Genomic DNA, 16,218 nt, shown 5'->3' on the forward strand with positions numbered 1-16,218 from the left:
AGCACTTCAGAGCTTTTCATATGAGACAGTTTGTATCAGTTCCAGAGCTCACTCCACGTACTCTGCACCCAGCCCAGTAACTGCCGCAAGGTCAGTGGATCAAGCACTCGGTTTGGGCTACACGCTCCCTTCAAGATTAAGAATGAAGCCTCCAGGGTACTGGGGTCAGGACCGCCACGTTTCACACTACAAGGCTTTCCTCCTCTTCCTCTGCAGTCCTGACACATCTGGATCCAAGATAAAGCAAGCTTGTGGTTAGGAGGTGACACTGTTCTCGCAGTCTGGCTAGACTTGGCTTTAACCACCAAATCAACTATGCATTTTTGGACTGGTGAGGAAATGAGACATTCATGACCTGATTCAGAAACTAAAGCTTTGGACAAAGTTTTAGATGAACCTGTTAATGAATTACCAATAGCTGAGTTTATATTTGATTGAATTTCTATAGTCAGCTTAATGAATACATATACTTGGAAAAGAGAAAGAGTCAAGAGTGAGAAAATGTTAAGCCTGTTGACAGAACATATAATTAAATTTCCTTCCCAGAGTTATAACCTCCTGTGCAGCCCAACCAATGTGCCCGATCAAGAGCTGCAGCTCCAGCCATCAGAGGTAAGTCCTGTCCCTCCCCTAGTATCACGGACCCTTTTCTGAGCAGTTCTGTAAAATGACCCACCCTCAGACTCATGGCCAGCAGTGCTGAAAAGCCTGAATAACAGAATATCCTAGAAAGAAACATATGAACTTCTTAAGGCCTATTTTTAATTAATTACCAGATAGAAATAAACCTTGCTTGGAACCTCTGGAAGCTTCTCGGAAAACTCAAGCTTTCCTTGGAACTGGCCTTGTGAGCAAACTGGGACAGATGATAAAAGGTTTTTTTCTATTAAATAGATCGTGATAAATTCTGACATGATGCTCAGAAAAGAAAACAGCATTAAGTAAATCACCATGATGATTCCAACAAAAAAAAAAATCTAGCCATGTATATGTACTACGTACAAAAAACCTCATATATTATGCAAACATACATAAAACAGTTTGAATTCACAATTCCTCTGCCTGTGCACAAAGGCATATTTTATTTAAATGGCTGTTATAAATCCATATAAAGTACAGGATTTAGCCTTATAACTGTCTCTTCATCTCATATAGTTACCAGGCCTCTATTTAAACAAAATACGGTCTGTCAGAATTCTGTTTGGCCTTTTTGTATTTCGTCTCTACAAGGAGGATGTGAAAGAGAAAGGCTGAATGCATTTATTCTGGCCTGGGCACCTTGCCAGTACTCACAAAGGTATTTTAGTTTTTCTGGCTCACAGTGAGTTCAACCTCTTACCTGCCTCCCCATTTAGACCGCTGGAAGGAACCACAGTTACAGAATTACAGTTGTAACACCCTCAAAATAGCAGCGAGGGTGAATCATGGCATTGGCCATATATTAACACTTTACCCTCATTTCACTCTTCCATCTCCATCACATCTCTTACATCAGGCATTTTGCACAGTCCTGTTAAATGTGGTATGAGTTCTGGTAAGCAGAGCCCTAAAAGTTGTCTGCAAGGAGTTGTCTCTTAGTAGAATATCCAGGAGAAACTTAGATGTTTGTGAAATTGAATTACTGTAAATTTTTTTTTTTTTAAAAAAAGGTATCCATTGACACGGTATTTACCAGTACATCGTACTTTTCTCATTTATACTTTAGACACTCACAAGTTTTAGGTGGTTCCTTCTCCCATCCCTCTAATCTGCAGAAAGTCATGCTGAAATCTTAACATTTTCGCCTTGCGCAGAAATCGTGCCTCCAGCTCCAGCCCCGCTGATGACAGCGGTTTCAGTGATGACAGGGAAAATACTCCCACTAATGCAAGTAACACCAGAAGCAGACCCGGCGTATCCAGCGCTGAGCAGCTCCTACAGCTGGAAATCTTCTTCCAGCAGGTTCAGCCGCTCCCTGATCTGCGCTGAGCAGGTCATTTAAGCCAAAAAAGTATTCTCTAAATCCCCTAAAGGGCTAATTGTGGGTATCCTCCATGAAACAACAGGAGTCTTGTGGCTCCCGTCAGCCTTAAGTCTCCCACCCTTGGGCAGCTAAAGTCATCAGAAGTTCTGAAAAACCTGATATTGACCCCTAAGGTTTGCCCATGTGTCAGGGTTGTAAACAAAACTAAAAATCCTTTTCATAAAGACCCAACATGGAACTCTGTGAGACTGCTTTTTGTGGTCTTTCTATTTTGTGATCGTGGTGGTTTTTAGAAATTGCATCTAGAGATAGCAGCTAGTGCTTCTGCCTGGGGGATACTGCTAAGGGAATACTAGTCACGCGGAGGGTACAGTGGCTTTTGGAAATCACTGGATTACAAAAATAGGAACACATCATAAAGAGAAATCTGATGTGAAAACTGGAAGACTGTCAAGAAGAGCGAGAAACTAAAGATCTTTTGGCAACATGCTCAAAATCAGTCTTAGTCAGCAAAGATATTTAGCAGATTGCTGTAAAATGAAGTTCCCGACCCAGTGCCAGAAGTTGGATTTCTACACTATAATAAATATCTTCAGGGTTAGTTGCTGGAAGGCCTGTCCTGCCTGTCGAAATATGTAACAGTGCCGCAATGAACTGTTGGGAGGAATTTTATGGTATGAACTTGATTTGTGCTCTGAGCCACAATCAGTCTTCAGGGCTGTCCTCATGATAAGTTTCACAGCCCTGAATTTACATAATTTTAACTAAAAAGGGATAAATCTAACTCCTTGGATAAACCATCCTATCGTTCTGCATTCTCACTTTTCTGCAATGCTATCAGCAATCATATTTCTACCAGTAAATAGTTCTCCATCTTCCTTAACCCTATTATAATTTTCCATTTAAAAAATGCTCCGGCATAATCAAACCACTTTTCAAGATCAATCAGCCCTGGTGGGAACAAGTGTCTGTCTTGGAGAAAAAGCAATTGCATTGGCATAATCATGTTACTAATGATAGGTCCATTATATAATCAACAAATTGGTGTTTCTGCTGCCTATTCCCTTTCCTCTTGCCTCCCTAATAGTTCTCGGTTGAGTTGGACATTTGTGATTCAGTTAGTAAATGGATAAAGTAAGCATTTGGATTTTTACCAATTGTGTTACATTGTGCTGATTACTAATTGCAACTGTTGCATTTCACTGCAGAAATATCTACTTTTCAGCATAAGTAGGATGATCTTTCAGGAATAGATGAACATGCAAATGCCCTGTGTATCGCTTGTGTTTTCTGTGTCCTTGATGTAAAGAATCATTTCATCGCCATGGAATGATGAATCCCAGCACGGGTTGGTGGCTTCCATGTGTAGCTAAAGTTCCACTGTGTAATAAAGTATAAATTTACTCTTTTTACTTTATGAATCTCACTAACTTTACTAACTTCATTTTCAACTGCTCATCATTTCCTATAGCACATGTTCTACAGGATAAATGTTCTGTTTTCAGGCTCATCCTACCAAATGATCATCCCTTCATCACTGTCTTTACCTGATTTTTTTTCAGAGTTTAAGCAAAATATAGTGTAGATATTTCAGCACAACAGTTCTTGAGAGGAAAATATGGTTTTCATTACAAATAAAACCCCTCAAATATGTCATTTTATTCTAATTTATTTATTTTATATAATTGATCTGCAAAGCACTTTGGCTTGCTCTGTGTTAGAGGACACAGTATGGAAGACACTCACTTGGATATTTAACTCCACTTCAGCAGAATATAGTTTGAAATGCCACTAGCATGTTCCATTAATAATTAATTCATTTAAATTTCCCATTCCTAATACTTAGGCAGTACCAAATAACTAGAACCAAAAACGAACAGAGGATCTCAAGCCAGCTCAGCAATAAATTGCCACTACCTACTACAGTTCATGACTGCTCAAGTCCACAACCCCAAATAGCCAAGAAAGCCTCTAGAATAAATAAAAAGAAACCTCCTAAAATTATCTGCAGGAGCAGACTGAAGCAGAGGATTCCTGTTGTGGGACTTCTGTGCAACACGTACATTCCCAAAGAGCAAGCCCAGACATATTTGTTTTTACACAGTCTTTTCCACACCGAGACACATTTCCATTCCCCCCTCCCCTCCTTCTGCTTTTGTATTCCATCCTCCACATCAACAATTAGTGGAAGTGCCTGGCTGTGCCTGCTCACATTGTTCCCAGACTTTTCTGTCCCCCAGCGAGCTCTGAAGACCATGCGTTATTCGACGTGACGTGACTTGGAGGGGGGTTCGACAGCGACGGCCGTGTGCAGGGGAGCAGGCAGAGACAAGGAAGAAGAAAGTTAATCCAGGTTACAACTATCTTGGACAGCAAGACTCAAATTAATATGCGTTAGTCTCTTAGCACAATACTCCAGGTGAATGGACTTTAAATTACATAGTCATGTAAACCAAAAAAACAAACCAAACACAAACTCCACCAGAAATAAAAATGGCCTAAAGGTCAAGATACAAAGTCAGCTCGTTGTTCTGTTTGTTTTGTGACACTAAAACACAGGATATGGAATAAAAAATAATCTTAGTACAGCTAGAAACTAAATCCAGATGTTCTGACATCGGGCAGCAGCATATTCATAATGTGTTTGGGGTTTTTTTTGTTCCTGAAATAATTAAACATCCATTGCATTTTCCATCACAGTTCATTTCTCTGCAACATGAACAATTTGCCAGCCTGTAGTACACACTGAATGTGTTCAGTTTATAGTAAACAGCTGCACACAGGGCAGCTTCACTTCGTACACAGACACACGCTCTGCACTTGCATCCTTACATGTTTTTTAAATTAACCTAGTCAAGTGCACAGAACATTCCAAACCAGAAGACATAATGAGAGGTACCTATTGCTCTCTGGAAATGAACTCTTAGAAATATCTTCTCTGAAAATGGATATTTCCTTGGAGTGAATACTTAAAACTTCCTCTCATTTTGTTGCTCAAGTCCAGAGAAATAAGATTTTACTGTTCCTCCAAGAGAAGGTGATCCCCACGCTGATGTCCCCAGATGTTCAGCTTGTGTGTTCCAACACCCATTAAAATGCAGATACTGATCAGTGCTATTACCGGTCTTCCCTATTTACATGTGTGCCTCTTTCTCGGTTACTTCAACCCAAATACAGTCAAGGCTAAAAGCTTGTTTTACAACAAGCAGCAATATTGACACTGACTCGTAAAACTCCAAATACCTTTAATTCCAAATACCTCTGCTTCAGAAACATGCTGACAAAAAGTATATGCCGATTATGGCAGCAAAATAGATTTTTCTTTTTAAAATATTTATATTTGACAGTAATTTTGATCTAACTATCCACAGTAAGTATAAACACATCAAATGCCTACGGTAGTTCGCAACACATTTTGAAGGTTTATGCAGGTAAAAAAACCATTTAAAATTTGATAGGATTTTTTATTTATATGAGTGCAGCTTTTTCTCAAGTTACATTGAAAAGTTGAAGTGAGCAGAAAAGGCATTTCTTTCTGAAGTTTTTAACGTGTGTAGTACTTGGTCACCCACAGTCATACATAATGTCGGACATGGACTTCATCGTGTCACCCAAGCCTCACTAAGTATCAGTATTACTTTCAGTCTTTATCATCAAGAGAACAGCTGCTATTTATCTCTTCCCAAATTACCTCCTGGTATTGCCTTCAATCTTTGTTCCATAAAAAACAATTTTCTTACTTGGGTGTTTTGGTTGTTTGTTTTTGCTGGGGTTTTTTTTCCATTTTAGTTATCAGGTGCAAGAGAATGTTATTGGGAATGGAAAAGTAAGAAAATCAGCTTCTGTTCTGCAAAGCAAATATAAATAGCAGAGCGGGAAGAATGACATCTTGAAAGATGTAAAGCTTGATTTTCAAGTGTATTTGAGGACATCCTGATGCAGGTGGACTAGTAGTATCTTCAGATACTGCAAAGGGACCTCAAGTGCCTAAATTCTTCTGAACATCCCATGTCTCTGAACCACGAGGCTTCTCACCACCTATTGTTTTTTCTCAAGGATTAATCTTGTGAATGGCATTTCAAGTAAACTTGAGTCATCTGTTCTGAGATTTTTGGATCTCAGATTATAGACAGATGGAACTGAACGAGTCACCAAGGCTTACCGAGTTACCACTCACTGGTTTTATCTGGCAATGCACACCAGGAAAATAAAACATGTTGGCTAACTAAGAAGGGATTGTAAAGCAACGTGTTTTATCCAGCATCGCAGTGGGACAGGACGATGCACACAATCTGTTGATAAAGCCAAACTGAGGAACAGGAGCTTGTGTGGCCTTGGTAACTATTGGTTGAGGTCCATGAGGACAGCTGGTGAATACTGGGTGAAAAACATTCCTGTCTTACTAAGTAATGGAGACTAACGCACTGCCGTACACTGTTAAATAAGGCGTGTTTCCTTTTACTGACTTCAGTGTTTTACAGCTGAAAATCCAAAGAGTTCATTTAACAGCAGCTTTTGCACGCCAGCTGATGATGCCTCTACAGGTCTGCCACAGTGAGAGGAAGCAGAGCTCTTCAAGCACACAACACAGAAAAAAAGAATTGAAGTGCAGATTTTGAATTACTGGTCTTACTTTAGGAAGAAAAATGCTGGCATGTACCCTCCTGCCTCTGCATAGCATAGAGTGTGTACAGTCATTCTCAAAAACACAAAAAAATATAAGGAAAATGTATAATTCATCATCACCCAACTAAAAGCAGTCTATTAAATAAGTATTTACCCTTAACATTAACTAGCTAAATAAAAGGGTAAAGAGAACAGCTGAATAACATCTTCTACCTCCCATTCACTTCAGGCTGTAAATCTTATGTTTATGAATAACGTTGGCTCAACTTTTCAGGCAGCAGAATCTCTTGGTTTTCCCATAAAAAACGAGTTGATCTAACATTAGTGGAAGGAGTATCCAAGAAGAATAGTGTTGAGACCACGCGGGCATTCCCTCTCCTGCAGTAGCTGGCAGCAGTACTGGGGAATGCCCAGCCCCAGCAACTGGAAGGAAAAGTCAGTGGAGTGCAGGAATGGAGACATGATGCCCCAAAACTCTTTGGAGGGTGCTGTAGGTTGACTGTGGCTGGCAAAGTGCTATTTCAGATGTCCCGAACCCCATATATATATATAGATGTCTACTAGATAAATGGCTGCAGATGCCTCATTTCAAGAACTCTACAATTGATGTGCCAGCAGCTATTCAGAAAATAAAAAGACTAACGTTTCAGAGGTTTCATGGAGGGGGTGGTAATCTGGCACACTCGTTGAAGTAGCACTTTAGATGCTGGAAGTTAAGTAGTCTCCTCTAATTTATCTAATATCCTCGAATTCTTGGTCTTCCTGATTAAACTGCCAAAAGCATCCTAACGGTGTTATTTTAGGACATGACATGACTGTCTGTAGATGTTAGACTGCAATCCTTCCACTTTACATCTATTTTCAAAAAGCAAAGGGAGAAATACTTACTGTCACTGCTGACTTAGGCTGAGCTTGTACATGGATCCTTATGGGCCACGTACCACAGGAAGAAGAACGGGCTTACTGTTAACTAAACTAGGTCTCAAGACTTGGTGAGTCAAATGGTCACACTCCTGTGCAACATGGAGCAAGTTGCTTAAACTCCAGCCATCTACCTGACTATCAGTACTGCAGAGACAACATCGTTTCCTCTCACACGCCTCTAGTCTATAACATGTACTGAGGCTTATATGCTTCAGAGCTTTTTTTTCTTTACTAACACACGTATGCTTACACATGCACAGACTTCCAGCTCAACAGTGTTCAGTCATGGATGGAAAGAACATCCCGTAAGAGGCTTCTGTATCTCAACGCCGCACACCAGTAATTTAAAAATAGATCATAGTTTACTAGCCACCATGTTAAAAAAATGAAAAATTGAGACAAAAATTGTTATTCTTTTGTACTTTGCATGTGGAATATTCTTTGTGGACCTCAAACTCCAGCTATTCCTCAATTCAAAGCCTACATCAAGGACTTTTCTCTGTTGCACCTCAGGCAATAAAGCAGATTCAGATAGGTAGGTGATGATTTAGTGCTCTTGTCCCTGAATTGACTTTCCTCATGCCTCTTGGTTTAGGTCATACTTTCAACACAGAAGCCGCGATTAATACTCAGTAACAGCAAATCCCCCTCTAATTAATTTACGCAGAAGGAATGACAACACATGATGAAAGCCACATTCCAGAAGATGCAATGCTCTGCTGAGGAGCTGGCAAGCTCCCATGCACAGTGCGATAACACTGACTAAGCACCTTTTTTATGTCTTCCTCACTGTCCCGTTCTTCCGCACACCTTGGTGGGACCATTGTGTCCAGTTTCTACTCCCATCCCAGAGCATGCTTTTCCCAGAAGTCGCTACACTACACGGCCAAATCCAGTTTCACTCCCCGGATGGATACTATGCTTTTTGGGACAAGATCCAACCAACAGTGGAGCTAAATTCAATGTGCCTGTGTAGTGCCTGAGCAATATTTAGTCTCAATGAGCTTCCGTTGCCCACATGCATTCCTTCAGAGCAATGAAGTTGTGCAGTCTCCATTCTTGGAAATATTCAAAATCTGATGGGACACAGTCCTGAGTAACCTGCTCCAGCTGACCACAGGGTCAGCAGGAGGATTGGACTGGACAATCTCTTGCAACCTCAACTATCCCATGATTCTGTGAAAAACACTTGTTAGCAGCTATACCTTCTAAAGGCCACACCACCAAAAGCAAGACAACACAGGCTTAGCAAACATATTAAATATACAACTGTTTAAAGGTTCCTGAATGTGTGGAAACTTGTCAAAGATTATGGCTAGGTAGCAAAAATCGAGTCATTGCGATACAGTTCAGAATTCTGTCCATAATTCCAGGTGTCTTTTCCAATTTCCACGTAGAGTCCATTCAAAGTAAGTGGCATGCAGGAAACAACCCATTTCTTCCACTAGACAGGTTACAGGCAATGCTGATGGCACCTGTTCAGTCCATCACGTTCTTACAACTACAACTTTTCTAAGGAGATTGTGTCTTCATTGCAAGGTTTCTTCATACCTGGATTCAAATTTTAGCCCTGTTCTAGCTCACCAACTATTGATTTCTCTAATTCCTCAGAAAACATGTTTCTAAACTTTTCCAAAGGCATCAATGGGCACGTGGCTTCCACAAACCAGATCTGAACATCAATGATTCATAAAAGACTACTACTAAGTCTACAGCTGAGCAGGAAAATCCTGTGTTTTGTAGTGCTATAAGCCAAAACTCTGATTGCTCAGCTTTTCTTTCTTCAGCTTGCAGAATCAGAGTATTTTCTCATTTTCATTGCTCTAGCAGCATTACCAGTGTGAAAAGAGAACTGAAAATTGCACAATGCCGGTTGCGAATAAATGATGATAAAGGCTTTATAACGTGGCAGATAATGCTTATAGTGCACACACTTCCTCCTAATGAAACTCCAGATCTATGAATGTGTTCTCCAGCAGCTTAAAAAAGGCAGATAGCTCTACCACTCTGACTGCAAAAATAGATTAAGTCTTCAGCTTATGACACGGGCTCTGGTTTTGGAGCAGAAGGTCACAGGCACCCTTTGCAATAATGACCAGAAGGTCTGAACAATCACGGTGGGTTATATAAATGACAACCATGAAACATATACTGTAATGCATTTGCTCTGCATCTCACTAAGTCACGCTTACATAATGTAATTTACTGTCATGCTAAATTATATGAAAATTTAAAGGACACAATATACCATTCTATGAATCCTCGATGTAAAAAACTGAAATACCATGTTATGTTCCGGTTCTCTACTGCATAAATAATGCTTTCATGCTTTAAAGTTTGCAAATGTAGTTATATGCAAGTGATTTAAGAGGGACAGTATTGCAGATGCAAACACTAAACTGAAGCATAATATTCCAGTTCCTGCAAACACCTAAACACAAAAACCAGTCTGCAGTAGAAATATTCACATACACCAGTGTCTCAACTCACTACTTGTACAAGAAATAATTCAGCAGTAGTGTAACACTGTATTGCCGAACCACCAATAATATTTTATAGTTATTGATGGCATCTTATATTCATGTGTGTACATAAGTTCTCCTTTCCAGAAGAAAAAACATACTCCATTCAAGCTGCTTCTTCCTTTTGTCTTTGAAGACATGCGTAAGTCTCCCTGTTTGTTAGACCATAATACTTTCTGCGGTGCATCTACAGTGCGAACAATAGTAGGAAACTGAGACAGCAGTTCTCTGCAACCAGATCAGGCCCTGAAAGCAGGATAATTGTCAAAGCCTGGTGATCAGGCCAGGGTAATGTCACCCACAAAGGGTTTATTTCTGTGCCAGACAGACAGATTCTATGACATCTCCTGTCTGCTACTGATGTCATCGTGATGCTTCATTTCTCTTGTAACCAACTCTGCTCTTCCATTATTCCCTACGCATGGGATGGCTTTTGATATAAACTCAGCTCCTCTTGAAAGGGATGAGAATTATATACGGTACTTCACTCAACATTAATATCCATAATTTGGTCAACCAACAGCCACGCTGACACAGTTTTGGCTCTTTCCTACTCCATGCCGAGCCAACACATGACTGTCCATAGCACCAAAATGTTAGATCTGGTTTTCTGGGTCAAATTCTGCTTTCAGTCACATCTGAGCAGCTCCTTTGAATGCCATGTGGTGCCCAGGTGAAAACTGGGCATAGGCTGAACTTTGCAGGTTTGTGAACAGGCACTGGAACCTGCCAGGTGGAGATCATGACTTTCCACTTCACTCCTGATCCCTCTAGCAGCAAGACATTTTCTTCTGTTTCAGTAACTGTGTGAGTCACCTTCCAGGAGGCCAAGAGTCTCACCATCCACATTTCTGTGAGGTTTCTTCCACATTCACGACTTATTCCTCCAAGGAAATTCATGTTCCTCTGAGCCCACGGGCCTCACAGCATTCACAGGTATAAATAAAGGAGGTTGGATGAGACCATTTAGGAGCAAAATCTCCTAAGAGAAAGAGCAATGCTTTAAAGAAACAGTACTTTTCAATAAACTGATGGTCAGTTTGCGTTATGCTTTAAAACAAAACAGACTGAGAGCTGCTTTAGTTACAGTGGCAGCTATTATGATTGCAAACATTAATCTTTTCTTCGTTTTCCTTCAGACAGATTCAAAGTCCCATCTCAAAGCTCCTGAGCAAATACCTCCTGCCCTTTCAGATCCTTGATATATCAGCTCTTTAGGGAGGAATCCAAATTTACAAACTTCAAGGCCTCAGAGGCTCAGGACAACTCAGAGTCTGCCCTATGAGAACATGGGGGAGGACAGTTGCAGATTTAATTTTAAGAAAACACGTCTCTCTCCTCTGTCTCCCTCTCACCCCACCTCGTTTTCCCAAGAAAACAAACATTTTTTTCATTCCTAGATCACATTAGAAGCTGATTCCTTCATCTCCTTCGAAATAATTGACCAGCTTATTTCCCATCTGCGGCTTCCTAAAGCGATCCTTAGACTGAAGTGCTGTCCTCATCAGCCCACCCAGCAATGACCAGGAGACAAGAAGCACTCTGCAAAAACTGTGGCAGAACAAAATCATTTCACAGTGATTTATTAGGCATGCAACCACTAATGACTTTGCAAGTGTGGAAAGCAAGATGGAGGGGACTGAGCCAAAATTAGCTGTCAGAGCATCATTGTCATCTATTGGGTTAGAAATATTGAAGCCACCTGATGTTTCAGCCTGGCATCTCGACATAACAACAGGCCTGGAAACAGCAATAAATTTGCACATTGAGGAGTCTGTTCAGAATCACAGAGGCTCACAAAGAAATGGAAGAAAGTGTGCAGAACTGTTAGTTTGTGTGGCACTGAAATAAAGGATCGCAGTCTCCAAGAGCATCCTTCCTGTGCATCAACTCTGCTGTCAGGGCTGAAGTATTAATACCAGAGGTAACAGCTGCTTCACTGAAATAGGTTTTTATATTAATTTGCAGACGTTATTTTACTGTGAAAAAAATCTCTTTGTACTTTTGAATAAAACGTCACCTTGTGAGTATTTGGGAAAAATCCAAGCAAGTGCCGAGGTTCTGCAATTCCCAGCTGCTGGGAGTGGCAGGTGCTTGGCACTTGCCACGGTGAAGCTCTTGAGACAGGTTCTGCCCTCGGTTGCGCTGCTGTAAATACAACACAACTTTGCTGGCACTCACTGCATTATCCCGGCTGACATTCATATAAGCAGGAGCAGAAGCTTTTCTTTTTTCTTTTTTTTTTTTTTTTTCCCCAGCAACACAGGATGACAATGGTAACGTTAACATTAGAACAGATCAATTTTGCAAGACGACAAAAGAACACGCTGATCTCACTGCTGTGAGCTCCTACTCAGCAGACAATTGCATCCCATCTCAGAATAGAGTTTTGAAAATGTTCAAAGTAATGTGCAAGCATTATCTTCTAATGGTTTAAAAAGGAATTCTATAATGTTAATGTCTTCATATTACAGATGTGATGCATCTAGGGAGCAAAGGTTTCTGTCTAAATCTGGGGCTGGGGGGAGATATTTGGACCAGACATTTCCATTTAGGCATCTCTAATTTCCAGACTTTAGAATATGCTGCTGGGAAAGATGGAGGCTGATATGACCTCTACTTTACAAAAGCTCCTGCAATTTTATTATGGTCCATCTAAATTACTAGCTTGTTAGCAGTGTATTTGCAAAGAAAAAAAGGAAAAAAAACAAAAAAGAAAAAAACCAAAAAGCTGTTCAATCAGTCCAGTAATTTAGCACAGGCTTCCCTGCCAAGCTCACAGAATACAGCAGCCTCCACTTTCCTCTTGGCCACTGAATGATGAGTGGAGAGCACCTAGAAAACCCACCTGGCAGGAACTTCGTGGTCTCCCACTATTCCCAGAAGCAAGGGCTGGACACCACCCACTTGTGCCCGAGGAGACTGAGCACAGAAAGAAGGTGAAAATAGAGTGTTTCCAGATGTTTTGTATCATGTCTTGTTCCTGCTTGAGTAAGGTGCACCTGAGAAATGCCCTTGAGTGTTGAAAGGCACAAAACCAGCTTTCTTAAATTGATCCATATTTTTCCACTGTTGCAGGCAAACCCAAAAAATAAAAATATGTGGGAGAGGGAAGAAAAGCACACAACTTTCTTTCCAGAAGTGCCTATTATTCCACAATCCTCTAACCTAATTGTAGTATATTTTGCATTACTCGCCTTTTTTTTTTTTGCACAATATTTGTCATTACTTTTTCCGTCAGCATTTCTACGTGACTAATAAATACTTTTTAGGATGGCCTGCATCACAACAGTACCTTTCTGTCCCACTGTTTCCTCTTTCAGAATTGACTCCTCTCTCCCCTCCTACTCAGACCTTGCTAGTCCTTGTCTTGTTCCTAATTTGAAGATCTCAATGAGCAAGAATTACATGTCTCAGCAATAAACATGATCTCACAGCAAAACAAAGAAGAGGATGAACAAAATAAAAATTACTGTCTGGTGAAAGCTCCCTTGACAACTACAGCTACACTGGCAGGCGCCACTGAAATAATAGGAATGATGCTTCAAAACAACAGCCAAGAAAACATTATGAAAGAGAAACAAAAACAGTCTAAATGGATCTTTTCAAATGCAGATTCCACCATCAAATGAGGAGAATGAGAAAAATGTTCTTTCTTATGGCAAAGTCATATTTAAACTCTGCCAGATAACAGAAAACCACCAAAAATGGGAGTACAACCTGAAAGATCCTGGGCCAAATAGTCCATTTCGGGAATGCTAGAATGATGCAGAATGGAACACAAAGAGCATATTCTGGGGAGGAAGAGGAGGGAGGGAAGGTGTTACCTTGTTATCAAATCTTGAATTGCTTCCAACTGGATGAACAGTAAAATTTGTGTCAACTTCAGTGCAATATCAGGCATTTGCAGGCTCATATCTGAATAACTACCACTACCTAGTGACAAACTGCATAGCAAAGAGGCCAAAAGATTAGTGAACATGAAAAATTATGGCCCACTACTAATGATGGTCCAAGACAAAACAAGGCAACACTCATGAAGTGAGGCTGTCTGTGGGCTTAGGGAGGCAATTAAGAAAATGCATCAGCCTTCCTCTGTCAATAATTCCTAAGCGTGAACCAGTTATTTAGGCACTTGTTCCACCTTAGCTTCACAACCAAAAAATAGGGAAAAATACTGGGTTGGTCAGAATTATCTAGTGGTCAGAAGGTATTTTAAGAGCACCAGATGGATCCTGTAAAATCCTGCAGCAACCACAGGATCTCCTAAGCTACCTGTGGCTCTTCAGCAAGCAGAAGATGCAGCTTCTTGGAGCAGATGTGGAGGTCCAGCTGCACAGAAGTTCCTGGCTAGACCAAGTCAGAGCTGGGGGGCTATGGAAAGAGATGACAGAGACAATGCAGTAGGCAGGGTAGAAAGGAATAAAAAGGAATAAAGTGTCAAAGTGAGTCACGCTTTGGTGTGGTACATTTTCTTTTCTTGATATTTTACATCCCTATCGTGAAGTACTACTGGAAACATAGCAAAGATTATTGCCTAAAAAGTCCAGTCACAAATGCATAGGCAACACCCATGTTAGCAGAAACAGCCCCTTTTCTCCTACTAAATGCACTCAGAGCTCCAGAAGCTTGGCTTAGGCTCCTGGGCTTGCATTTCTCTCCAGAGAAAAACAAAATCTGCAGAAGAACCATGTATTTCTCCTCCATTTTATTCCACATGCTCAAGACACCTAATAAATTCACTTTGCCTTCTTATTCTTCCCTAAAACAGACGAAAAATTTAGAACCAGAAACATCATTTTGCTCCCTGATGGCCTGGCAGAGACATGTAGGACTGCTTCCCACTTTCACATACTGAGGTCTAAAAAAAAACCAAACAAAAAAACACCAAAAAACAAACACCACACAAAACAGATTGCACTAGGATACAGGGACTCTGCCATTTCTTGCCAGAAGCACTGAAACCAAAAGCACAGCGCGACTGAGAATAAAAAACTAAATACTTGCATAGATAACAAGAACATCCGAATAGTAAAGAAAATAATCAAAGTTTTGAAAGGTATGTAAACTCTGGAGACAGAGCCAACCTTTTAGTACTCACTGGGAATAGAGAGAAAGTTTTGGTCTGAGGTTATTCTTTATCTATACGCTATAGTTTCTTGCATGTTTCTTTACAGTGTGAACATACAAAACAAACCAGAGTCAGTGCATAGCCTGCATGGCTCACTGCTCTGCTCCACCTTGGCAATACAACTGTCCTTGCTCTTTCGGCAATAAACAGATGGCTTGTGTCCAAATCCAAGCGAGCTCTGCGTTCCCCAGCCCCAGAAATTCAGATGTGGATTAGTCCTGAGAGGGGGAAGAGTCCGATTAAACACTGATTCAGCCACAAGGCACGGACAGTTCCCAGAGCCAAACCCGGGGATGTCGAGACCAGCATGTGGGGGTGAACAGACCTTTTGCTAAACCGTACTGCAAGTCTGCGTGTGATCGGGGTGAGACACACTGACCCAAACCCACAGCCCAGGGCAGGGGAGCAGTGGTGCAGCCCGATTTATCCTCGCAGCCCCATGCCATGGGCCAAGGGAGCCCCCCATGCTCCAAACCACCCCAGATGTGGAAGACTTGCCTGTTGCATGGGCTGCACCCCCAGCCTGGCATCCCCCAAATTCCGGACCTCGGCAGCAGGAAACACCTCTCACTGCGCTACATGTCAGAGAAAAACAAGCTCCAGCGCCCAAGCCACACCAGCTGCCGAAGGGGAGGAAGAGCAAGGAGCTACTTACGGGGATGTGCACTCGCAACATGAGTTTCTTCTGGCTGGAACTTTTCTTGCTGCTGGAGGCATCTTTCTTCTTGTCCATGGCAGTGCTTCCCATCCCTGCACCCCAGCGTGGTGCTGGGCGACGGATCTGGAGGGGGAGGCTCCTCTTCCACCTCACCTCACCGTCCCACCGGCCGCAGTTACTCCAAGGCTCCTTTTTCTTTTTTTTTTCTTTTTTTTTTTTCTTTTTTTTTTAAATGGCCTTAGGAAATTGGGGTTGTGGGGGGGAGGATGGGAGAAGCAGAGGGAAGGGGAGGAGTTTCTCCAGCTCCGGCCTTTAATCCCCGCAGTGAGGTGTCAGGAGGGACCTTCTCAAGAGCATGAGATGCCCTTACAAACGCTGCTCCCTCTCTCACTCT

At 41.4% G+C, this 16,218-nt stretch overlaps 1 protein-coding gene across 3 annotated transcripts in view; it reads right to left on the bottom strand.

Annotated features, from left to right (window-relative positions):
- The window catches only part of PRKAG2 (protein kinase AMP-activated non-catalytic subunit gamma 2), a 230,634-nt gene extending 214,634 nt beyond the window's left edge, over positions 1-16,000 (bottom strand). For 2 of the 3 annotated variants that reach the window (XM_065627202.1, XM_065627203.1), the window contains exon 1: positions 15,822-16,000. In XM_065627202.1, the coding sequence (XP_065483274.1) occupies positions 15,822-15,914 (93 nt within the window). In that variant the 5' untranslated portion in view covers positions 15,915-16,000. The remainder of the gene's footprint in view (positions 1-15,821) is intronic. The other variant, XM_065627205.1, reaches the window with a different exon arrangement.
- Between the last annotated feature and the right edge of the window lie 218 nt (positions 16,001-16,218).

Source organism: Caloenas nicobarica, chromosome 2 (assembly GCF_036013445.1).
Source record: "Caloenas nicobarica isolate bCalNic1 chromosome 2, bCalNic1.hap1, whole genome shotgun sequence".
Taxonomy (NCBI): domain Eukaryota; kingdom Metazoa; phylum Chordata; class Aves; order Columbiformes; family Columbidae; genus Caloenas; species Caloenas nicobarica.